Source organism: Medicago sativa, chromosome 8 (genome assembly GCF_051527215.1).
Source record: "Medicago sativa cultivar Bolivia chromosome 8, Bolivia_mono, whole genome shotgun sequence".
In the NCBI taxonomy this organism is placed as follows: Eukaryota; Viridiplantae; Streptophyta; class Magnoliopsida; order Fabales; family Fabaceae; genus Medicago; species Medicago sativa.
The window spans coordinates 40,616,705-40,642,636 of NC_140756.1; the positions used below are offsets into that span (position 1 = coordinate 40,616,705).

Here is a 25,932-nt window from a genome sequence, read left to right on the forward strand (position 1 = left end):
TTCGATGGTAAAAAAGGCTTAGAGGCGCAACTTGTTGTCCGTTTGCCTTCTATTCACGTGTAAGTAATTATTGATATATATAAAGCGAAATCTAACTAATAGTCAATACTATATGCTTATCCACAGCACATTTCTATACATTGGTAATTAGTAAGGCAACATCAACCGTTTTCTTTTCTTTTTTATGGCAATTTTATGACAATGACTGAACACAATTTCTCATTAATACCATTGTTACACGAGAAAAAAATTATATGAAGAATACCATTGTTTCAATGTACATTAGCAGGTATTTGTAACTAACAATTGGCAGGTCATAGAAGATGGTGTAGTGTACTTACATTACAAATCAACATGGCAAAAAATAGGAACAAAAATTTGGAGCACAATACATTATTATTGTTTGTTTGTACATTTGGTCAAGACCACTCAGGAATAATATACACATTTTTACCTACCCTCTCTAAGAGTGTCATGAAGGATGGCTTTAGAAGGATCATTTGGTGAATGAACCTCTGCACCACCAACTATGCTTGTACTCGCTGTTGAATTGTAATTACTTGTATCTAGTCCCTTCGCTGAAACGTCAGTCATAATGCTGCTAACGTCGTCAAATTTCCAGTCAGTCAAGTATCCAGGCCTAGATGTTACAGTGCCCACTTCAATATCTCCTGAAAGCATTGCTACTACACGTGACATCGATGGTCGTAAATTTGGTGATGTCTGAGTGCACAACAATCCTATTCCCACAAGGCGTTCGACTTCTTCCATGTTGAATTCTGATAGTCTAGGATCTATCAGTTCATTTATAGACTTCCTTTCATGAAGCTGCCAAGCCTAAACAAAGCAAAAATAACATTAAGTTATGTCTGAAAGCGATAAACAAGAGAAAACATAAACTAAATCAGTTCTTGGACAGAATCATGGCCTATTTAACCCTAACGAAAGCACGATATTTTATATTCAACGAGAATTTGAGGCCTTATACAAAGGAGGTTAGGACATGGATAAAAGTTTTTATCTTTGGATGTTGAAGCGTGTGACTACGATAATCTTATGTTTGAAGAAACAGATTGTATGGACTTCATAGACAAAGTAAGGTAGTTACGAGATGTGGCAAAGAGCAGCATGCATACCCATTCTAGAAGATACATCTTCTCTCCTTCCAAAGTTGAATCAGAATTTGGCCTCCCACTAACCAACTCAAGAGCCACAACACCAAAGGAAAAAACATCTGCTTTCTCTGTAAGGTGTCCGCGCATGGCATACTCCGGTGCAAGATATCCACTTCATCATGAGTTTTACAGCACATTGACAATTTAGTAAAATTTGAAACAAAATATATGCAAATCAAATAAAATATTGATAAAATCATGAAACAACAAAAATGACCAAGTGTTAATGACTTACATTGTCCCGGCAACGCGGGTGCTTATATGCGTTTTTTTATCATCATATAATTTAGCCAATCCAAAGTCAGATATTTTTGGGACAAGCTCAGAATCGAGTAGAATATTACTAGCCTTCACATCACGGTGTACAATTCGGAGCCGCGACTCCTCATGTAAATATGTCAAACCTCTTGCAACACCCATACATATATCATAGCGGGTTGACCAATTTAGGAATAAAACATTTCCTGCTCAAACAAGACAACAATGTCCTTAATTATAAACAAGAGAAAAGAAAAAGCAAATAAGCATCAATACATAAAAGAAAACACAGACATGGAAGAAAATTATCGTATTCTCATACCAAACAATGCTTGATCAAGACTCTTATTTACTAAATACTCATAGACAAGTAGTCTTTTACTCCCTTCAATACAACATCCGTATAATTTGACAAGATTACGGTGTTGCACAGCAGATATAGTAGCAATCTCAGCTACGAATTGACTCTTTCCTTGATGGGATCCTATAGATAATTGTTTCACAGCCACATCTCTTCCATCGTTAAGTATCCCCTGCGAGGACAAAAAGAAAAAAAAAACTAATTCCATAAATAAACAAATTAAGTTCGATATTAGGCTAAAGTGTTTCATATATATTAAAAGTTAAAATAAGAGTTCACAACCAAAATACAACTACTATCAATGGCAGAGCAAATTCTTGGAGGTTGGGAGAAGCTTTAGAAAGTATATCGTTATTAGTTAAGAACAATATTATAAATAAAAAGATAATTACTTGAAATCAGTTAACTTAAACACTCAACAATTAACTTCTGTGAGCTTGAATTATAACCGTCCAAAAATTAAAAGTAATCCTAAAGATGGTAATTATAATGAGTTAATTTTTTTGAAGAAGTATTGACAATGATATCATGTAGTAGCATGTTATCATAATATCTTATACAGAGACAACAAATACTCGCCTTATAAACAGGTCCAAAACCTCCTTCTCCAAGTTTATTGTCACGATTAAAGTCACTTGTAGCATTTTTCAACTCAGAGTAGCTGAAAGTGTTTGGCATTGTATCAATGCCTAAAAGGTCTGCAAAAATTAAACTCATAGTTTAGAAAGATATGGACTAAGAAACCAAGCAGTAGAGAAGCGCACGCACACAATTTAATTAACCAAGCAACAAAACTATACAATATATTGATAAAATTTCATTACCTTCATCATCATCGTAGAGTTTTCTTCTCCGGTTGATATAGAAAATGGCAAAAACTGCTAGAAAGCATACAACTCCAACACCAACAACAATTCCTATGATTAGACCTGCTCTATTCTTTTTACTGCTCGGAGGTTTGTTACTGACAGTAGGTATGAAATCTATACAAAATTGAATGACAAAATTTTATAATAATTTCAGAGAAAATATTATATGTTGTGACAAGTATATTTGAGGTGTATAATCTTTTTAGAAGTTTTACCTGGGGTAGCACTGATGGCTTGAATCAAGGGTCCATAAGTACCTTGGGCAGGTATGCAACAAGTTCCTTTTCCCGCCCAAAAAAGATGGACCTCGACATAATTTTCTTTAACTTCAAACCTAAATTGTTTTTGAACAGCTCTGTAGGAGACACCTCCAGCTTCTCTTTGTATGTCAAAATCCTTCAAAACACGAGTCCCCTGAAATTTAAAACCGAAAACATGGAAACTAGACAATGTGAAGATTCCCTTAGCCACATAAGGACTTCATTGAGTATATCTCTAGTCATTGTGAGATTTCAACAACAAAAATACCTGGATATAAATGTCAAAGACCCGTCTCCCGAGGCTTTTCCATGTGGTAGAATCCAGAATAGCTGTTTCCGCAAATTGGAGGGTTATGTTATAAAAACCATTTTCCAATCCCAAACCGTAATATCTTAATGATGATGCAGAGAGACGAGCAGATTGAAAAAGCTCCGAGTTCACAGAACCAGTGAACTGATTCGAAACAAAACTTTTGAACAGAGGATTGTTGCTCCCGGTAAATGTCCCAACATTACTAACTGCCCATCTATTTGTATCAGTAACAAAGTATGTAGCAGGACCAAGTGTCTCATTGTCCGTTTCATACACAATTCCATCTGTAGTTCGAATTTGGGGACCACCACACTTGATCGCAAAGTGAGAATCTGCACAACAGATTATAGATTTATCAATGGTCGAAAATGTGGTTTAATTCATAAAATTAACTTAAGCTAAAGCCTTACAAAATTACAGTGTCATTTAGTGCAGAGAAAGTAGACCTGAGTCCAATAAAAGTTGTTCGAATTTGTTTTCGAAGTTTAAGTATATTTAGACAAGACAAATAAATGTAAGCTCTTTGTATCAGTTTATGCATTTTTCTGTATTTCTACTACTCTAGAGTTATATTTCTGTTTGTTGAGCAGTAATTTTTCACTGTCTCAGTAATAATTTTCATCGTCATGATTCGAACAATTGATTTGAGATTATCCTTTCGTCTCCATTTCACTGTCTCACAAGAAAAACAAGCTTATAATCAAACTTACATCTTGCAGCACCACGGTTGCATGGAAAATTTTTCTGAAGACAGTTGAGCCCAGTAGGCAAACCACTGCAAAACAAAATTATGCGTCAGACCATAAAATTCATATGACTTTAACCAGATTGATAATTAAATCATAAAAAAATATCAACTATTTGGATACAGTTTTTGGTCAAAATGAAGAATAATCAGTACATGCTATAATTAATGTTGTAGGTAAAAGTTGATGCCTGAGTTGAATTTTCCAAGAAGAAAAAAAAAAAAAAACGCAAATCTAATTTATAAGTATTTCACTGCAAACAGATTTTAGACCCCAAATTATTACATTCATTTCCCAGAAATTATACATTCCAAATTGTAAAATGACAGTAGAAGTTGAGGTAGCAAACTATTGTAACAGTAGTTCTTCACTAACAGTGATAAATTTTCATATGAATTTTGTAAAATAATTGTGAATGAAGTAGTTATAAAGATTAATGAGTTCCTTCAAAAAAAAAAAAAGATTAATGAGTTGGATCGAAATATGGTTTATGATAGACCATTATGGCGTAATTTGATCCATGTAGCCGACCCTACTTAGTGGGATAAGGCTTGGTTATTGTCTAAAATACAACTAAGATAAAATCTGTGGCTCCATAGCTAGGGAATAAGTCTAAGGCTCCAACAAGCCATAATACAAATTTGATATCGTTTCTCCTGCCTCTGCCCGTCTATATAACAACCTCGTCATTGTTCCTCTCAAACTAAGATCCAGGACCTCTAATTTGAACATCATTTTAGAGTGTAAAATGAGTTATGTCAACAATCGATGTACAAATCAATAGTTGATACTATGTGCACAATTGCAGCAAATCATAGTTACATATACTATATTACATTTTCAGGAAAGATTGTAAAAATCAAAAGAAATGAATGACTGAAAAGGTGAGTAACAAGATTGGGGAAAGATCAAAATTCACATTATTGCCTATAAATAAGAGTAAATTCAAAAAAGTTAAGAGTTATTGAAACAGTCAGCATTGTATAATTATTACCTGCTATTTGAATTTTCTATTGTCAAGTTGTTGGCTACTAAATTCCTGCACATCATGCCAAAAAAATATCACAATAGTTTCCCACATAAAAATGATAAAGAAAGCATAAATAGATTAAGAGAAAAAAAAACTAATTACAGAATAAAAGATGTAGAGTAAAACTTTAGTCAGGTTATGATCTAATTTATAAACTAGTTTACTGTTAAAAAGAAGAGAGACATTCATAATCTTATTGTCGGTGAAAAGAACTACCAAAATGAGAGTTACTTTTGAAAATTAGATCATTGTATTAGACCATGAAACTTACAATTGTAAATTTTGTTCGTTTATCCAAGAGGGGAAGCTTCCTGATAGATCATTGTATGACAAGTCGCTGCAAACATATTAAGTCAAATGAATTGAAGGACAGAAAATGAAGATCCAAGGGATTCCAGATTTACTTCTCTCATTCTCTCGTAAAAATACTCTTCCAATTGATACAAAAAAATCAGGCCTACTCACATGTTGTTAAGAGATGATCTTTTCTGTTGAGGGAGAGTGCCACTAAGTGTGTTATTTCCAAGAAACCTGGAAACAGATAAAACCAAAACATCATTTATACCACATATCATAGCATATCACCAAATCAATATATATTTACGTAGGAAATGAAATATTACAAGGAAGAGAGCGAACTCAAATTGAAAATTGATCCAGGAATTTGTCCTGAGATGTTGTTGAAACTCAAGTCTCTGCAAGAACAAGCATAGCTATAAAATCATCCCACTTTGAGATAAAACACAGATATAGTAACAGATAATTATCTGCATCACAATATCATATGAAAAGGAAAATATTGAAATTGATGTTAAAATTGGAGTTTATGCCGATCCAATAATGAGTATGTTAAACTCTGCATTGAAACGACTTGGCTGAAAAATTTCCCATTGATTCGTTTTGAAAATGTTGATGTTGTGGAAAAGCACATCATCAACATTTTCAAAACGAATTTAAATTCAAATTTTGTTCTAAAGTAAAACAAATTTTATCCGATGGATTCAAATGCATTTAAATTCAAACACAAAAGTTATACTCACAGCAGGGTCAAATTTTGAAGTTCTCCTATGGTGGAAGGAAATGAACCAGAAATATTGTTATTCCTCAATTCTCTGCAGCAATCATAACCAAATGTTTAGATTATTTTTGCAAAAAAAAAACACAACTAAAGATTTATTTCTACTCGGGAAAGTGTAGCCATTATATTCAGTAGAGATGCATCCTTACAAGATAGTCATAGACTTCATATTCCTTACAAATTCCAATGATGAACTCCTATTAGATAGACCACTTATTCTCCTACATTATTGTACATATGATATATTAGGTTTCATGAATCAATATCAACCATACAATACAAGAAACTAGTGACAAAACTTACAACTCTGTCAAAGAAGTCAAATTGGATAATGATGAGGGTATTGGACCTTCAAATGAATTACCCTGAAACCTCCTATGAAAACATACATCAATTACAGAAACTGTTAGTACATACTTCTGGTACAAGATATGGAAACAACAATAAAAAAAAATATATTTCAAATACTATATGATTGTTTATTCCCAAACCTATCCACCTTATAAATTTAAACTAAAAAGGAAAAATTAACCAATAAGATTGTCTTACAAGGATTGAAGCTTAGTCCAATTTCCTATGAAGTCGGGTATTCTGCCTGTGAGTTCTGTGTCTGAAGCCCATCTGAAATTAGCAGAAAACCCATATTTACCATAGAAGTTCTAGTTTTTAAATCTATTATCACGAGATAGAAGGGATAGGCTGTATCTTACACTGTCGCCATATTCGTAAGGCTTGCAAATGTGGGTGGAATAGGACCACTGATTCCAGAACTATCCATGTAGCTGCAAGGAAATATTCTTTGAAATTAATACCCATTGTATTCACAAAAAGATATATTAATGTTCAGACGAATTTTCAGAGTTTTACTACTAATCTGTTGGGTCCAATTTACACATTATAATCCTTAACCCGGCTGTGATACCATGTTAAATGGGTTTGGATCTCACTCACAAAACCTAGCTTATAAGAGGAGGGTGCCCAAACACATGTGTAAATCCAACAGGCTAGAAACCTTGGTAATGTGGGACTCAAATACAATTTCAATGGAGAAAATATTCAAACAATTGTAGCATCACTTTTACAAATGGAAAATGACAACTTCAAACTTCATTAAAAAAAACAGTACATATGGAAGTTAAGACTGGGTGAGTACTTACAGTTGTTCTAGTTTTACCAGCTTCCCAAGTTCAGATGGCAAAGGTCCTGAGAAATTATTGGACCCAAAACCCCTGCAAATTTAGAGGATAACAAATCTGAATTGTTATAAAAAAATATATTCTCGATAACCGTCATTAGAAAAAAACAAAAGCAAATCAAAAAACAAAAGAAGCAAATTTTAGATAACATACAATACTATCAACTGTGTAAGATTTCCCAGTTCCTTTGGAAGCTCTCCTGACAAAGCATTTATGCCAATCGACCTAAATCGATTAAACAATAACATTAGAAAATTATATTTCCTAACAGTAACTATACATAATGTCATGAACTTGAGTCAATGGCTTTACATGTATTGCATACGAGTCAGATTTCCAATTGCCGGAGGTAGAGACCCATTCAAGTAATTTTGGCCAAGGTTCCTGTTTGCAAATTCATGAAACTTAGCATAGCAAAAAATATGGTAGGTACATTTTAACCAATATACATACATATGAAAATAACAAACGGATTCTCAAGAATCTCAATATAATCATTTTAGTCATATTGCTCATAGTTCGTCGAAATGTGTGTGCTTGCTTCTGTGACACTAGAGAACCTGAGTCTATATAATTGGACAAAATCACGCAATTAGGGAGACTGTGACCATCCAGATCACAAGAAAATTTGATATGATCTTAATCATTTGATTTCGATCAGACAGTCATAACTACATCATTTGATCTCGAGTACAATGGATTGAAGAAAACATACAAATTGGTGAGGTAAGTAAGAGTCCATAGCTCTGGTGGAATTTCACCAAACACATCCAATGCATAAACTTTCCTGTTACGTTCGAAAGAGATTATATTAATTAAATATAGTAAGTAAAATAAAAGAAAAGAAAACAAGTTGAGAGAAAGAGGTTATACAATGCAGTGATGCGGCATTTAGTTTTGTTGTTAAAGGAACAATCACATTTGATGAATGGGTTGTAAGTGGTGTCATCGATGGTGGTACTGCTATCAATGGCTCTTCCACTGCATATTTCGCCACTTATGTTCCATTGAGTTTGGTCTGCTGATTTCTCCCATTTGCTAAAGATTGAGTTTACAACTCTTGCTGCATTCACATCACAACTTCATTCATATTTCAAAGGTAGTAATTCAAATTCAAATTCAAATCTCCTATCTCCATACATTTTAACATAACCGAAATTTTTTTTCTTAAAGGAAACCATTCAAATGATTTCTTTCTTAAAGCAAACCATTTCAAATGCATTAACTTATTCTTAATAAATTCACTAAAAAGAAAAACATGAGACAATTATTTGTAATTGATACATAAAAAAGTAAAAAACACAGCTATTAATGATTGAATGATAAAAACACGGGAAAAATGTTTGTCATTGAAAAATATTATTATTATTATTTTAAATAAAAGTAATGCATGATGAAATTTTCCAATTCATTAACCAAAAAAAGAGAAATACAAAAAAATAAAATTCTAAGTCAATGTTAGATCCTAGGTTATGTATTCTAGGTTAGTGCTATCAAGGAGGGAAGGGAATCAAACAAAAAAGAAAATGCTAGGTCAATGTTAGTTAACCTATTTGCACATGAGTTCACTTCTTTATCAATTGATTGATGAATATTAAGAAAACACTAGACAAATATTAAAAAACACGGGACTAATATTTGTAACTAATAAAAACGCATGGGACATTTATGTACTAAAGTTTTTTTATGAGAATTTTATCACTGATAAATATATAAAAATAATGGATAAATATTTGTCATTATAGCGGCCCTTAAAAAAAATTCATTATAAATATAAAAAATTAGGGCAAATAATTGTCATGATAAAAATAAAAGAGACATTGTTAAATTATTAGTCATTGTTACATAAAAAAAAAGTACGAAAGAAATAATATTTGTCATTGATAAATCTAAAAAATAAATAAACGATGGGCCATGTGAGAAGGGGGTGGGAAAAGAAACCGTCCACAAGTAAAAGGGACTAAATGCAATTAATTGAGGCCAAAACAATTGCTTTAAGGACTTTACACTTGTAAAATTGCTTTTCTGACTTCCAAAAGTTCCTAATAACACATGGAAATGTCTAAAATACCTTCAGCGATAGTTAATTACCGCTGGCTTATAACTAGAAAACTGACAGTAGTTAACTACTGCTGGGTTTTTTGGTCATTTCCATGTGTTATCAAGAACTTCTGGAAGTCAGAAAAGCAACCATCTTACACTTGAACTGTTAGTCTTCTATCAAAACTCTTTTGCTTTAGGCCTTGGTTGTTTTTATAGCTTTCATTTAGTGGCTTCATTTTAGTTGGGGGTTTGGTATATCTTTGATGTATTTGGATTTCCTGCTGTAGTAAAAGCACATTGTTTCACGCTGTAACAAATCACAGCTGTTGAAATCAGATCGAATGGTCCATATTGCATACAAGTTCAACACAGTTGAATTATCTCAGCCATTGATTTAAATTGAACGGTCCTGATCTGTTACAGCGTCTTGCTGTAACAGCAAGAAATCCAAATCCATCTTTGATAGTTACCATTGTCTCTCTTACGTATTAGTATTTATTTGTAATGATAGTGTAATATTTGGACTAATCCTCCAAAGCTTCATTTGTACTTGATTGGTGGTTTTAACCGTTTTATCGGTTATACCGTCTTATTAATGGAATCTCATCTATTTCGATAAAAAAAAAACCCCGAAATTACCTTAATGTCTTCGGTAGCAGTTAACTGCCGATGGAGATATTAAGGTAATTCTGAAGTGTTAAAGAGCAATTCTTGAAGTGAAAAGAGTAAAATTTGTATTTAAAAAAAAGGGTCAATATAGCATCAACTTGCTTATGTTGCTTGAGCCGAGCCCTGTGAAAAAATTACGAATAAAACAGATTTCAAATAAGAAAATTGTTGTTTACTTGAATACTTTCAACGACAGTTAATTACCGTTTGATTTTTTCGCGGCGGCTGCTGTTCCACGACTATATTAACATATACTCCAACGGTACTTAGGAAGTGCCGTGGACCATAAAATTTGATATTTGCCTATTGGTCTTTCACTAACTTAGGAAGTGCCGTGGACCATAAAATTTGATATTTGCCTATTGGTCTTTCACTAACTTTCCACCCAACACAAACCAAGTTGTTGCCTATTGTCCATGATGGGTCCCATTATAGAATTTTGATATTTGAGACTTGCTTGGTTGACTTTAGCCCCACCATCCTTCACATGTTTTTAACTTGGCTTGCTGTTATGGACGTTACAACACTTTGCCTCTCATTCCCCTTATTTTATAGCCACCATGAGAGGAAAACATGCCCAGCCAATTATAATTATCAAATTTCATTTTCCACGGCATTTTAGTACCGTTGGAGTTTTTTCTATGCACATGTAGTTATATATATTTGGAACGGCAGTTCACTGCAACTACAAAAGAGTTGAATGAGAGTTAACTGTCGTTGGGGACATTTGAGTAATTTTACGGTGTTTTTAAGAAAATTATAAAATGTAAACAACAATTTTTTCCAAATAATGAACATATAAAATGTCAACCATAGACTCTTATTTGTGTTAGGTAGCTACAAGCTAGATAAGTACAATTAAAACTTTAACAATGAAATATATAAGATAAGATGCCATCAATAATACGAAACTGAAATGAAAAAAAGCATATTCTCTTCTATAAATAATAAAATAAAAATATCATATAGTGAGAGGGAAAAGAGGATACAACTAAATGAAAAACAAAATAAAAGAGAATCATAAGTTTAAGATGTGATTAACATGCTAAAATGAAAAAGAAAAAATGAGATTAAAAATAGGAAGCTAAATAAAAGAAAATATGGAGGAAAAAAAAAAGGTTAAAACTCCTAATTCTATTTTAGAATGGTCTAATTAATATATATATATATATATATATATATATATATATATATATATATATGGGGTTTGCTAGGATACACCCACTAGTTTTTATTAAGGTGTGTTTTAGCAAAGATATAACTAAAAAGTTGTTAAATACACATTAAGGTGGATGTTGCTAAAACACACCTTCTAAAAAATAAGTGGGTGTATGTTAGCAACTCCTATAGGCATTTGCTAGGATACACCCACTTATTTTTTAGAAGGTGTGTTTTAGCAAGTTATAACTAAAAAGTAGTTAAATACACCTTAAGGTGTAGCTTGCTAAAACACTCCCACATAAAAACTAGTGGGTGTGTTCTAGCAAATCCCTATATATATATATAAGCTCTCACGATTTTATATGCTAATAAGTAATAACAGTTTTTTTTATAATCTATCTATAAATCAAGAGCTTCACTAAATAATTCCCTACAAAACTGATGCTAAGAAAGTTTAAGGGACTTTCCCACTTCCACAAACAAGTTAATATATGTGTAACCAAAAAAACAAGATGATATGTGAAAGATGAAGTGTTGTTATGAAAACTTATATATGAAGGAAATCACTGACCTTCAGAAGGATCTGTAGTAGCGTTTGCAGTTTGAGCTTGTGCAAAGTTAAGCAAACAGATGAAGACACAAAGAACAATACCAAGTGAAGAACCAAAAATACACCGTCTCATGGTGAATCTTCAAACAATAATCTTTCTATTTTGTAAACAATACTAAAGAAAGGAACCAGAGATTTTTGTAGATTAAATACTAATTGTAGAGCCAAAGTTGGCGTCTATGACTAGTAATTTCATTCATATATAATATAAGTAATAATAATGATAACTAAATGTACGCTAGTCTTCCTCAAATATAAATAGTGCAATGTTTTTTTTTTACTTTTTCTGATATAAAGTTTAAATGCCCCGTGAACATACCTCAGTTGATAGGAACATGCATTGTTATATGTATAGATCGAGATTCAAATACCAGACACTTCACTTATTCACCTTGAAAAAAGTCAATTTTAACCATCAAACTACTTGAAGAAAAAAAAAATTAAGTGGGTTCCACATGTTCATCAAAATTAAGATAGATTTTAAAATTCAAAGAATGTATACGGAGGTAGTTAGAAGTCGTCCACTTAAAAACTAATCACATCAACAATTGAAGTTGAACTTTTGCGATGAATCAATTAGTTACCAATTGAGTTGCATGATGTCATGGTCTTTGATATTGATTTTAATTAATTAATTAATAATTATAATAAGCTTGGTGAAAAGTTTACGTTGATTTTAATTTGGCACACGACCGTATATTTAGGACCTAGTCAAAAAGGATCCCACTAGGCTTTTCCAATGTGAAGTTGGCTTTATTTGAAGCGTGTCCTTTGGTTTGAGACATTTTCATATTGCAAGTCGAGACATTTTCATATTGTATAAAACCGTACATTAATAAATGGATTACCCCACCAACTAGGCTAATCAACTATGTATTTGTTTTCTTTCAAAAAAAAAAACTATGTATTTGTTTTTATTTAATTAAATGATATTCAGATTCAATTATAACTGCATGTGACATTTGTTTGTTGAAATTTGATAGTAAGACTTCGAATTTATACTTTGAATATTTTACCACCTTCCTCTATTTCACTTTACGCAAAGAGCAATATCATCAAAGAGGAGTTGATGTAGTTAATTAGGATTAGGATGAGTCTCCATAACAAACAAATTCAAATGATCTATATGAACGTTAAAGTTTGCAACCCAATAACCACTCACATTTCCTCCGCACAACGATGGTTGATTTGTAAATGTCGTCTTCACTCTAACAACTTCTAAATATGCTGAGCCAAAATAGTGATGTTTCCATTAAATTTGGAATTGTCAGAAATAATGTCGATCAAAATTTGAGTCACTTCTACAATAAGATGAGAAATAGAGATATACTTTTCCCACCCTGCTGCCTTCTTGCGCGCCCTGCAAACTTTCCAAAAATGCCCCTGGTCCGGATTATATAATCCGGACCAGATTGTTAGTGATATCCTGAAAACGAATTCTGGAACCGATGTTGTTGCTTTTTTGTGTCTTTCGTTGATGTCAAGGGTCTCTGTTGACCGTTATATGAACCCCACACACGCTGCAATGCAATTGCAGGGTTCATATGAACGGTCAACAATGACCATGACACCACCGACACCCTTAAAAAACTAAAAACATTTGAAGAAAATGGAAGAAAAGAGGTGAAGTGAAGAATGAAGGTATTTGTTGAAGATGGAAGCCTATTTATAGCCTAAAACAAGTCCTAGGTCATTATTACAGTCAATGAAAACGTGTTAGTGGTTGTAACCGTTCAAACCTACATTAATGACTCTCTTTCAAAAGAATCCAATGCTGAAGCTTTCCGGATTATACAATCCGGAATTTCCTTAACCTTACAAGAAGAGGCAACTTTTCCCTCGTTCACCAGTATCGTATTAATACGGAAAATATATTCTGGAATACAAAGGTGCATTCCAGATTGTATTTTTCGGGCTGCATCAGTGTCATGTCCGGTGGTCTGCACCACATGTTTTTGTCGGTGGTCAAGTCAAAAAAACGTGTTTTACCACGTTTTTTTACTACATTTATGACCTCCCAACCGTTTTTGACCCCCCTCCCTATAAATAGCCTTCTAAACCCCACCATTTCTCACACCATCCTCTCCCACCCTCTCCTCCTCTTCTTCCTTCTACAACCATGGTTTTCCATCGTTGGCCTTTCATAGATAAGGGCCTCGTTGAAAACTTTCAGGGTTTGTATGAACGGTCAATGAGGATGGAACCGCGCTGCAAAGAAGCGCGATTCATCTGGGGGTCATGTGGGTCAGTGTGGTTCTTAGCTTGGCCTATCTGGGCGTAAGTTTGAGAACCCCCTACCTCCCTCAGGAGCATTGGTTTCTTCTTCCCGCCTTCCTCTTCCCTCCTCCTCCGGTTGCCCTCCAATAGGGAAACTACTGCTATGTCCTATCACATAGCAGTGGTTATGCTCTTAGGAGATTAAAATTAGGCTCTTAGGAGATTAGAAATAGATTTAGGATCTTATGTAATAAGCTTAAAAAGCTTGAAAATTATTGTAATGTATTGTTCATATATTAATAAAATGAGTTGTTTTTATGTTTGTGTCTTTTTATTTATGTTTTTTTATTTTATTTGCATTTTATTTTAGGCTGAAGGTTATGTTTATTATTATAGGTATAGTATCTTAATATATAATACTAAGGTTCACAATGCATGCTCATTGTGAAACCCTAAACCTAAACCTAATCCTGCCTTTTTTCGAGGTTTAAAAAACTGAAAAAAGTCTTTGCAGGGAGTTGAACTCGCAACCCATAGCCTCCATCCAAACACTTAAACCACTTGACCAGTAGCTGTTTTCATGTTATAATTTCGCTTCCACTAATACATATATCATGTTGCCCTAACCCTAGATTCCTACTAAGATTCACAATGCATGCTCCATGTGTAAGCCCTAAACCTAATTCAAGTCTCGCAATTACCTTTGTGTCCTCCTGCCTTTTTTGAGGGTTTTGAAAAATATTTATGAAAAAAATTCTCTTCAAAGATTCAAACCCATGACATGTTGGTTACTTCAAAGAATTTTGACCACCAAGCCACTTACTTTTTTTGTGATATCATTTGGCTTCCACTACTTGATATCCAACATTAAACTCCCTTTTCTAAAAACCAATTAATTCTTTTTCCTTTCTTTCCAAATGGTTTTGAATCCTTTTTTCTCCTTCGCAATCTAAACCCAAAAGTTTGTGATTTTCAACCATTTTTTCCCTTCATACAGTAACTTTTTTCCAAAAATTTGTTCATTGTTTAAACATGTCGACAACTAATGATATAGTCAATCTGATGCTTATATATGAAAATCGAAATAAACCATCTCTTTTACTTTATCTGTGTCATCTCTTTTTTTTTCAACTTCAATACCCCATTTTTTTTCATTGTTCCATCTCCCTCTCTCTCACTTCTCTGAACCTTATGGATTCATGAATTCAGGGAAGTATCCCTACACTTGCAACCCCCTACGAAAGTGTTTTTTTTTTTTAACCAAGTAGTCGTTCATTGTTGAACTGAGGCATTTCTTCAAAAATTATAGCACATGAATCTTAATAATCGATATCTAAGATAAATTTGACACATTACCACTATAAAGTATATAATTATTTACCAAAAGAAAACTAAAAAAAATGTTGGTTTTTAATTAAAAAAATTATTTCTTTGATATTTAATAAGAGTGGACTTTGGGAATTTAATAAAAGTGGATTAACATTGATAATAATGTTGGTGTTTAATAAAAAAAAATTATTTTATTATTATTTAACATTGATGGCTAAACATTGATATGTTAGTTTCAAAAAAAAAAAAAAATCTTCCAAAGCAATATTTGACTGTTCTCATTTCTAATACATATGCTAAATGCACGTGTGTGTAAGTTGGAATTGATAAAGATCATTTTCCCATGGTTGATTGAAAAGATACATATGTTAGTGGCAATTATTTTGATGGAATATCAATTGCCATAACTACTTTTAATTCTAATTATTGGGACTTTTCACTCTCAATGGGAAGAGCGTTACTCATTCAATATGAAGCTAGACCAACACTAAAAAAAAACTGATGTTACCAAAGACTGTTTGGTTGAGTAGTGGGATTTTAATGAGATACCACAAATTGTGCTATATATATGGACCATGATCATCACTCTATTATTCACGTATCCACTAAACATTAAATTCACATATCTTAGTTCAGAACTTCTGTAAGGCGCTTGCTACCACCATGGCTCCACTCATCACTCCTGTTGCCGCCATTGTTGTTGGAAGATCAACATCGAACTTCGAGTTCGTGTCGTCCATGTTTGGACCGTGCCTGAGTTCACCAACCTAAATGAGGATAACTCTATTCACATGCTATTGCTTGATGACAAGGTTGGTATTTTGAAATTCTATTATGTGGTCTTATTTTTTGAAAAATGAAATATGACTCAAGTTGTCTTATGTTTCACCTTTGTTTATTTCAAAAAAACAGCTTGGGAAGATACAAGCATCTGCTAAAAAACATCTGGTGCCAAAGATTAGGTCAAACGTAGAAGAGGGATCTGCATACGACATTGAGAATGTTTTGGTGACTAAAAACGATCTTAACTATCAGGTTACCAAACATAGGTTCAAGCTAAACCTTATAGACAAGACAAAGTTCCTTAAAGTGGATGCAAGCACCATTCCTTTGAATCATTTCGATTTCGTCCCTTTTAATGAAATATAAGAGAGGGAGGAAAAGATTGTCGGTTAGTGTATACAGTTGGAGCAGTATATTAAGCATATAGATATTACAACTGACAGTAAATAATTTTCTTTTCATTTGTTCATGCATATAATATTTTTTGAACATAAGCATTTTACCTTCAATCCATTACGTGCAGATGTGATTGGACAAGTCGTTGAGAGAGATGAATTGAAAGAGAAGGATGTCAATGGCCGCAGGAGTAAGCTGATGGATCTTACACTGCAGGATTCTGAGTATGTGGTTTAAAAATTACTCAATTTTTTATGTCAGCAAATTTTGGTGAGAAATAACCAAGTGATATGTATGTTTCAGAAGTAGGAGGGTTCATTGCACACTATGGGCTAACTATGCTGAGAGGATGAATTCATTCCTGGCAGCTCATGATCCATCATCACATGTCATTGTTTTGATCCAACAATGCAAAGCTAAAAAAATACCAAGGAATCATGGGCGTTTCGAATGCTTTTTTTGGAACTAAACTACTGCTGGATGGTGATATTCCAGAAGCTATTGAATTCAAGTCTAAGTAATATAATTTCAGTTTGTCTATGAATGTTTTTTTTTTCAGTTTTTTAAATTATTACTGGACTTTAGTTTTCTAACTGACCTCTGCCCTTGGTTGCTAACTGACCTCTGCCCTTGGTTGCTAACCAGAATTGATGGTGGAGAAGTGCAAGTGTCCCAATGTATAAGTCAGAATACAACTTCAACAGTTGTCTCTTTGGTTGATGATATGCTTTAGACTAAGAGAATGACAATTGTAATCAAGTGTTTCAAATTCAATTGTGGTTTGTGTTATGAATACATCACCTGTCTCTTTGTTCTTGAGCATGTAGCTCAGTGTTTGTTTTAAATCATGTTCAATTGTGGTCCTTTTTTAGAATTGGTGAATGAAATAAGCTGGGTCGAATGTACTCAGAATTCCTATTGGTCAATTAATTTTATTTCCAGTATAATTTTATGAGTAACAAGTAACTATATATTAGTAATAATCACAATGCTGAGCTAACATATAATTCTAATTAAGATTGCAACTCAACTATCATTCGTTATAAAACAAATGTCAGCTTAAACATCTTTGCGTGTGTTCTTATGCTCAATTTATGGTAAGAATAATCAATGCAAGAGTCCATCTGATGTAAGAAATGTTCATTGGTTCGAATGTTTTTTTTTTTTTGAAAGAATTGGTTCAAATGTTTAATCTACAGAAGTTCAACCATGATTTCCTGAAGTAAACAGAAATTAATGAAACAATCTTTAGTAATTCCATTAAGCTATACTACTGATTTTAATATTAGGAAAAACTTATTGCAGACAAAAAATCAATTATAATGGTGTAGTAGTTTACATTATGAGGGGTTAACTCATCCACTATTTATAGCTTCATTACAAACTTGAAATATATTAAGATCATATTCATGCAATGGTGATAAAGTTATCGTTCTGAACCATACAAACAATCTATGTCGCTTTTAAAATTTAACATGGTTACACATATGCAATTTGTATGACCCGTGCGGTAGCACGGGTGCAAGGTCTAGTTCATTATAAAGTGACATTGCACCTGAAGAAGTTTAATTTCACTTTGGCCTATATGGGAAATTTGCTGGTAGGGGATGTGGCCAATATAACCATGTGTTGATGTGGAACATTAGTTTTTTTTTTTCCTTTCAAAAAAAGTTTTTTTTAATGATGAAAAAGTTTTGAAGTATTGAATCAAGACTTTTACTTAATTTAAATAAATTTTGTTGTATTTAATCAAGACTCTTTGTGATTTTAAAAAAGTCTTGTGGTATTCAATCAAATATCTTTAAACCTCTTCTATTGAAAAATATGATACATAATTCTATGTCTGGATACAGTACAAGTAATCTAAATAATGATGGCTTTCTTGTTTGTAAACATGAATTTGGCATACTTAGTTACTCTAAATGAGAGAACTAAAGTAATCTTTAAACCTCTTCTATTGAAAAATATATATTAATTCCTTCACAGTTACCAAGTGTCGTTTGTCATGTAAGTACTCCCTTCAGTCCTTTTCATAAGAAACAATTGACTTTTTAGGTTTATTGTTTGAGTGATGTATCGAGTTTGTATTTATAACGAGAATTTCACCGTTTTTTCCGTCCCAAATTATAAGCACATATGACATATTATATATAAGGAATGAATAGTTCGTGAAATCTCTTGAAACCTTTGTTGGGGTTGAACAGGGGCAAAGGCTACGGTGCATGACCTTCACGGGTCTCCTACCGGTGCATGACTTGATTTTTATTTTTATTTTTGTTGCAAAAGGGATGTGATCCATTGGATGTAAGTTGAATATTTTTAATGGCTGAGATTAGTAGCTTAAGTGACCCACTATGATTGTATTCTTTTTAAAATATTTATTGATTTAATAAATGTAATTGATTTTGGATTCAATTTTTAAAAAGGGTGTTTTTGTCATTGTTGAAAAATTGAAAAAATTTCCCAGCAACTTAATATGTTTCATGTATTCTCTTTTAATGAAAATCCCACTAACATACACATAGAAGACTAAATATTTTTCTAGAATCGGATTTATGTTTTTTGTTTATTTAGAATATATCCCTGAATTAAACTAAGAATATTTAAATAATACATGAATTTATGATGTTTGCATTTTATATGGGCTATTTTAGAGGACTAAAAGTATCCATTTTTTGTAAAATTTTTCAAAATAGGGACTATTTTTAGAAACTATAATATTTTGTAGGACTAAAATTATCATTAAAATTTTAGAGACTAAACCTAAAAACCCATGATTTAGTAGGGACTAAAAACATATTTAATCATCTCAAATTAAAATGTCTTATTTAAAATATTACATGTGTATTAGAAAAATGATTGAAAATGTTGATTTTAATGGTAAAATATGTTTCATTTACTTAAATATCCTTATAAATTACTTCCTCCTGTCCTTTTTGTAACAAACAATGGGTCAACAAAAGTTAAATTATTTGTCCAAACTATTAAACAATTTTTTTTTAATCAAAATAACCGAATGAAGTATATTTAGTATGGTAGTTAAAGTATTGAAATGCAATAAGATTGAAAGAATAGAAGACACAAAAATTTCGATTAAAAAAACAAAATGGTATTCATCCATTGCATGAGAACATTTGTAAGACTAAGGGTGTTTTGTTTCAAGTTTACCAAATTTATTCTTAAGAATAACATTCCTTGGAATATAAAGATGAAAATTTTATTCCAAGGTATTTAGGAAAAATATGTTTGGTTAACCTTATAATATTCCTAGGAACCATAAAAATAAGGATTATAATAGGTAACTATTTATGAATTTATTCCCATCTCCATGGAAACTTTATTCCGACCCTTTTCCTTGGGAAAATTTTTCTATTCCCAGGAACATTTTATACCCGGGAATAAAATTTAGTAAACTTGTAACAAACATAGGCATATATATATTTCTATCATTTTATTCCAAGGAATCAACAAATATAACTTGAAATAAACACACCCTAAGTTACTAAAGATGAGAATCTTACAAAGACTGACTTACTAAAGATGAGAATCTTACAAAGACCGACATACTAAAAAAAATATTAAAAATTACAAATTCTTCTTATCTGGTTTTGTCGGATTGACTTATGTCGAAGATTCCAATTGTCAAAATTTGAGTTTCTGGTTTATTCGTAGTTCAATTAAGTCATATCCAACGGTGTGATAGATTATATTCCATTTCAAAAAATATTTTTATAATATAGAAATAATTAACGAAAAACCAAATATAAAAAAGGAAATTGTTCCTTAAACTTAGTCTAGTTGCTAAACAATATTTTATATGTCCTCGTGAGCATAACTCAGTTGGTATGGACAATGAATAAAATATGCAAGGTTCGGGGTTCAAACCCCGACCACCACCAAAAGAACAATATTTTATATATGCAGCATCCGTGTTCAAACTACGTATACTCTAATTTTAAGAAGTGAATTTTTGGCACTATTCTACTTAACAAAAATAAATAAGAGCTAAATAAGTAAATGGTCCACTTAAATATACCAATATTTGATTTTAGTCCCCCTAAAATATTCATTACGCTTTTGGTCCCTCCAAACAGGGGCGTAGCCCTTCATGTGGGAGGGGTAGCCTTGGCTACCCCAAAAAAATATTATTCTTGAATTAGTCGGTGTGTATTTATCTCCGGCTACCCCAAATAATAAACATTGAGCTACCCCAAACAAGTTTAGTTGCACAAATTAGCATAAATAATAAAGTAAAAAAAACTACTACAAGATTGATAGATTTATTTGTATTAGTTTGATACTTTCGATCTCAATAACAACAATAGAGAAACCAAAAATTATCAAGACAATAGTCATAGACAAATTAAATGGACAGTGAGTTTCTTGCAAATAACCTATTTATTTACATTAGAAAAGACATTATAAATCCATTATTAAAAAGACAATTATTGATGAAATTGAGTTCTTCAAATGCATTTTGCCCAACGTTTTAAAATAGCGATTTATATGTTAAGTTTGTAAGATTTGTTAATTTTAGTCCTTAATTTTTTGTTAGAGATTAAATCAAGACTAAAAATGCTTTTTTTTTTTGTAAAATTTTAAAAAACCGAGACAAAAATTGAATAATTTTTTTAAGGATTAAACCTAATAAATGATAATTTATGAGACTAAAAATATATTTTATCCTTAAATTTAATATGTTTGTTTTCAAAAAAAATTCTTCTTTATAGTTGGCCCCTGCATAAATTTTCTGCGAGCTTCGCCGCTGCCTCCAAAGTTTTCCATCAATGAAGTTAGTCCCTACTTTTTAGTCAACTCATGTCTAACTTTCATTTTTTTGATGAAAATTTTCAGAAATAGGTAGAATATTATGACAATCTCTCCTAAAAAAAATTTGAATTTTTTAACAAAACATGAATTTTTTAGCACAAAAAACATAAAAATTCATATTTAATTCATGTTTTGTTAAAAAATTCTAATTTTTTTAGGAGAGATTGTCATAATATTCTACCCATTTTTGGAAAATTTCATTACAAAATATGATGTTTAGACATGAGTTGACTAAAAAGTATGGACTAATTTCATAGAAGAAAATTTTTAGAAGGACCGAAAACCTAAGAAATATTTTAGAAAGAGTAGAGACTAAAATCAAATGTTGATATATTTAATGGGTATATTTAAGTGGAATGATTTAAGTGGACCATCTATTTACATCTAAATTCACATCTAAATTCTTCATTTTAATACTTTATGAACTAGAATAAAGAAAAATGCACCATGGAATGATTTACGAGATATTTGATGGAAAAGCCTGAAACTTCAAAAGAGGATATGCGTATTTTAGTTGATATGTAATTCCGTAATTGACCTTGTACTTTTGTTTTTAACAAATATGTACAATAATGATTTATATAATTAGTATAATAAATATTACCCACTGCAACAGGTAAGCATGGTGCAACATCCTAAAATTCCCGGTTGTAACGGCACCTTGAACAGGACTCAATGACAAAACAGTCTCATTCACTTTAATTCTGGACTTTGTGGAAATTTAGAATATGTAACAATCACAATTATCGTGAATATGGTTCTGTAGACTTGACTTGCTGTTGAGAAGCCGGTCATTTGGGGGCTAATGTACAAGTCTTTCAGGCGTTGGAGGGAACAGACAAATAACAATGGTGATAAAGCTGGAATAATGCACAATATATTTTGTCTTAACTTGAAACGAACCACATAATTAAAGATTGGGAAAACGTATAACTTAACTTGGGAAATGATTTTGTAGTATTCATTTTAAAGAAGTATTAAACATTCTTTTTTTGTTTACAAAGTATATATTAAACATTCTAATTTTTACATAATACAGTGTACTTTCGATTATATACAAAAAATGTGTACCTTGCTTGGATAATATTAAACATTAGAAAAAATGAATATTTTTTTTTGAAGGAAGAAAAAATGAATATTTTGAAAATTCATTCAAAATAATTATTAATTTGACTAATTATTAATTTGACTAATTATTAATTTCCAAAGAATTGAATTGAGTTCCTTGATTTGGCAATTTCCAATATTCATTGATCCTTGATTGTTGTGAATTCGTTAAAAATCACATCAATAAAATACTTGATGTGTGGAGCAAAATAATCAAGCAACCAATATCAACTTGGGTAACAATTATAAACACAAGCAAAATAGAAAACAGCGAGAGAAAGAAAGAACACACGAAATTTGAAATTTGTTTACCTAGTTTGGGGAGAAAGCAGGTTACAAGAATTAGTGTTTCTTGCCAAGAGCAAACTCTACAAACCCTAGTTTTAGTGTTGGTTTCTAAACCCTTGTTTGTTTTATAGCTCTCTACAATCAAGGTTTTATTGATAGAAGGTTTATAAATTTAGAATGCATATCACGCAGAAGATACGTTTTTTTTCTCCTTCAGTTAAAGAATATTTGCATCAAATATTCTCTTTTAAAATATATTTGCATCAAATATTCCTTCATACGGTACAAAAATATATTTATTGTCCATAAATATATCTCACAAAATATATTTAAAACAAATCTTTTATATTTTTAGCAACAATATTCTTCATCAATCAAATCTTGAGTCATACTACAACATTGATCAACTCATTACTTATCCATGTAGGAATTCATGGCAGCTTGAATTTGTAGGAGTATCTTTTGAATTGAATCATCCAACTAATAGCATTTGTTGTATATTTAGAGACATGTTTTTGGTTTTTCAAATTTTCTATATGCATTGCTTCCAATTTTTCCTTTGGTATTTGAAGGATTGGGGGAGATATCACTATTCCTGTTAGCCAATTTCAATTCAATACTTGAACCTTTATTTATAATTGGATTTGAACTACAAGTTGATTCATTTTGGAATAGGTGCTATTCGAATTTTAAAGCTTGAAATTGTAAAAGTTCTGGAAGAAAACAATTCCGGATTGTAAAATTCGGATACATCTGCAAAATTCTAACAATTGATTCCGGAAAACGAAATCTGGACTAGGGGTAAAAATGGAAAAAAAAATAGGGCGCGCTAGGAAAGACATAGGGTGGGAAAAGTAAATCTCTGCTAAATATCATCCTTTCATGCCATTTTCAAGTCCAAGTACATACCCCACATCTTTTTAGTGGTAGTTGGGATTCGAACCCCGAACCTTGCATATATTATGCATTGTCTATACCAACTGAGCTAAGCTCACGAGGACATACATACCCCACATCTTAACAGGCATGACAAGCTCCAATCTTTTTAGTTTGACTTTTAATCCACCTCACGCTCTTGTGTCCTGCTCCATCCTATGTATATAGTAAAATTCAAATGAAGGCATCTATGAAAAGGCTCCAAACTACTGTCTTAAATATTCAAACAAATATTTGGATCAATAAAACAAGATGTCTATGGGAATCTACTTCAAATATAGTGTTCTTGTTCCACTTCATCAAATATTAGCATATTGTCATAAAGTCTGCTTGTCATCTGGATGTGCTTGTCCTCATAACCTACTTTCATATTATGGTCATTGAAAACCTAATCTCTATAATAAAAAATAAGCTAATTATAAAATTAGAAGAAACAAGATGAACTTGTACTTGTGTTGCATGAATGGAGTCATAAAGCACCTGAAGAACTGTTTCAACTTGTACTTGTAGGAAGTAAGATCGTTCCTACCCGTGGTGGTATGGTTATAGTCAAGGAGTTCCATTCTCATACTCTCTCAAGCTCACGGAATTTGGCATTAAAGATAAAATTGATCTGATTTTACTTTAAAGATTAAAGTTTATACAACTTATTTAAAAGAAGCTCGAGTACGCAACTAACCAAACTTTTTCAAAAATACCCATAACATCATCAATTCATCATGACTTAACCACAAAGTGGTTTAGCTAATGATGAGCTTAAACACAAAATAGAAATAACACGAGGAGGAGTAGGAACTCAGAAGATCTAGGTATTCAATGTCTCATATTAATATGCATAAAGTTTGGTGCATTTCATGTTAAATATTTTTGTTCTAGTTTGAGTTTATATTTATCAGTTGCAATTTGAAAATTAAATAGAAATAGAATCAACTACCAAAATAAAATTGATGAAGCAGGATTTATAGGATCAAATGATTTCTTGAATTGACTTATACATAATAATTAAGATATGACCCAGCAAAAGGCCAAAATGAGTACAAGGTAAAATCGTAACAACCACAATCATATAACTCTTGGGAAGAAGTAAGAATTTTTTTTTTTTGCATTATTCCTCCAATTGGAAGACTACTTTCTTTATAAAATATTGGCTTATGTCCAAACTGCTTCAGAGAATGGCATTTTTTATCAGGAGGACGTCCAAACTGGGCTTCGTTCTCAACATGAAAGTTGCAGATATTTTCCTTAGCTTTTCAACGCTTATTTGTATGCCTCAAACTGATAACCACAGCCAAAGTTATGGTCTGCACAGTGAACAGGGGTCAAAACACATTAAAAACGGAAATTATTCCACAAATTATATTAATGCTCAAATTAGACCCAAAACACGAAAACATGCTAAAATTATAATGTTATGCATAAAAAACTCTTAAAATATCAAAATGCAATGCTATAAAATATGTGCAAAAATGCACTGATTAAAAGGGATGCAAATAGATATACTAGCGAATCCTCTTAAGTATAATTTGAATCCGTTGATGTAACTTGCACATTCACACCAAACATATCGATCAATGACAATGTGCAGAATAATCTAGTAAGAATAATTTAGTAATATTTTTGGCAGACTTTGACTCACATGAATTTGATTTGGTATGTCTCTTTTTTTCTACCTCTACAGTATCTCTATTTATAGAGAAACTTATGTCCTTTGGTGAAGAGAAACACAACCCTTTGGAATAGTTTTTTCATTAATCAACCCAGTGGTTGCATTCTTTAATAGTTAAGCAATACATCAATTCACTGAAAGGACATCAAACTATTGGTTAGTGTTGACTCGCAATTTTAAGTTCACCACCGAGCTTTTATTTTTTTCAAGGAAAAGGGGAAAAGATCGAATAACCCTAATGTTTAAGAGATCAAAGGTCCGGGGTTTGGTTACGTTAAGGGAAGTGTAGTCGGTGATTTTGGATATCAAGCCATTGGATTGGTCTTGAATCGTAAATCTTTGAACTTTCTACTTTTATTCTTGGGAAGGGAAAAAGAGAAAAAAAAAACTTATGAGATTAAGGATCCGGGGGTTTGTTTCACGGAGGGAAGGTGTTACGCACCCAACACGACTTTTGTATTCCAAAGGAACCTCTTGCCTAAATTATCTTGTGCTAAGTTATTTGCTTATTTTGAAAATAAATGCCTAAAAGTCTAAGTGAAAGAATGGAGGGAGAAGATGTTGGTGTAAGCCCTAGAGGCCAATAATTTACGTTAAACATTATTTTATGT

The 25,932-nt window shown here is 32.0% G+C and overlaps 1 protein-coding gene and 1 long non-coding RNA gene across 2 annotated transcripts; one reads left to right on the forward strand and one right to left on the reverse strand.

Annotated features, from left to right (window-relative positions):
• Positions 1-250: 250 nt before the first annotated feature.
• On the reverse strand, positions 251-11,998 carry LOC146899088 (putative LRR receptor-like serine/threonine-protein kinase At1g56130). The gene is made up of 24 exons (XM_085736793.1): positions 11,731-11,998; positions 8,160-8,349; positions 8,002-8,073; positions 7,599-7,670; positions 7,440-7,511; positions 7,248-7,319; positions 6,801-6,872; positions 6,640-6,711; positions 6,394-6,465; positions 6,240-6,311; positions 6,053-6,124; positions 5,636-5,707; positions 5,478-5,543; positions 5,284-5,349; positions 4,977-5,021; positions 3,947-4,011; positions 3,192-3,568; positions 2,879-3,077; positions 2,619-2,777; positions 2,374-2,492; positions 1,756-1,966; positions 1,411-1,639; positions 1,137-1,287; positions 251-837 (listed from the first exon to the last, which is right to left on the reverse strand). Exons 1-24 carry the CDS (start codon positions 11,840-11,842, stop codon positions 451-453), a joined length of 3,096 nt encoding a protein of 1,031 aa, XP_085592919.1. The 5' UTR covers positions 11,843-11,998; the 3' UTR covers positions 251-450.
• A 2,398-nt stretch (positions 11,999-14,396) lies between these two features.
• LOC146899089 (uncharacterized) lies at positions 14,397-17,798 on the forward strand. The gene is made up of 4 exons (XR_015022441.1): positions 14,397-16,127; positions 16,228-16,486; positions 16,622-16,718; positions 16,798-17,798. It is a non-coding gene; the product is annotated as an uncharacterized LOC146899089 (long non-coding RNA).
• The last annotated feature ends 8,134 nt before the right edge of the window (positions 17,799-25,932 follow it).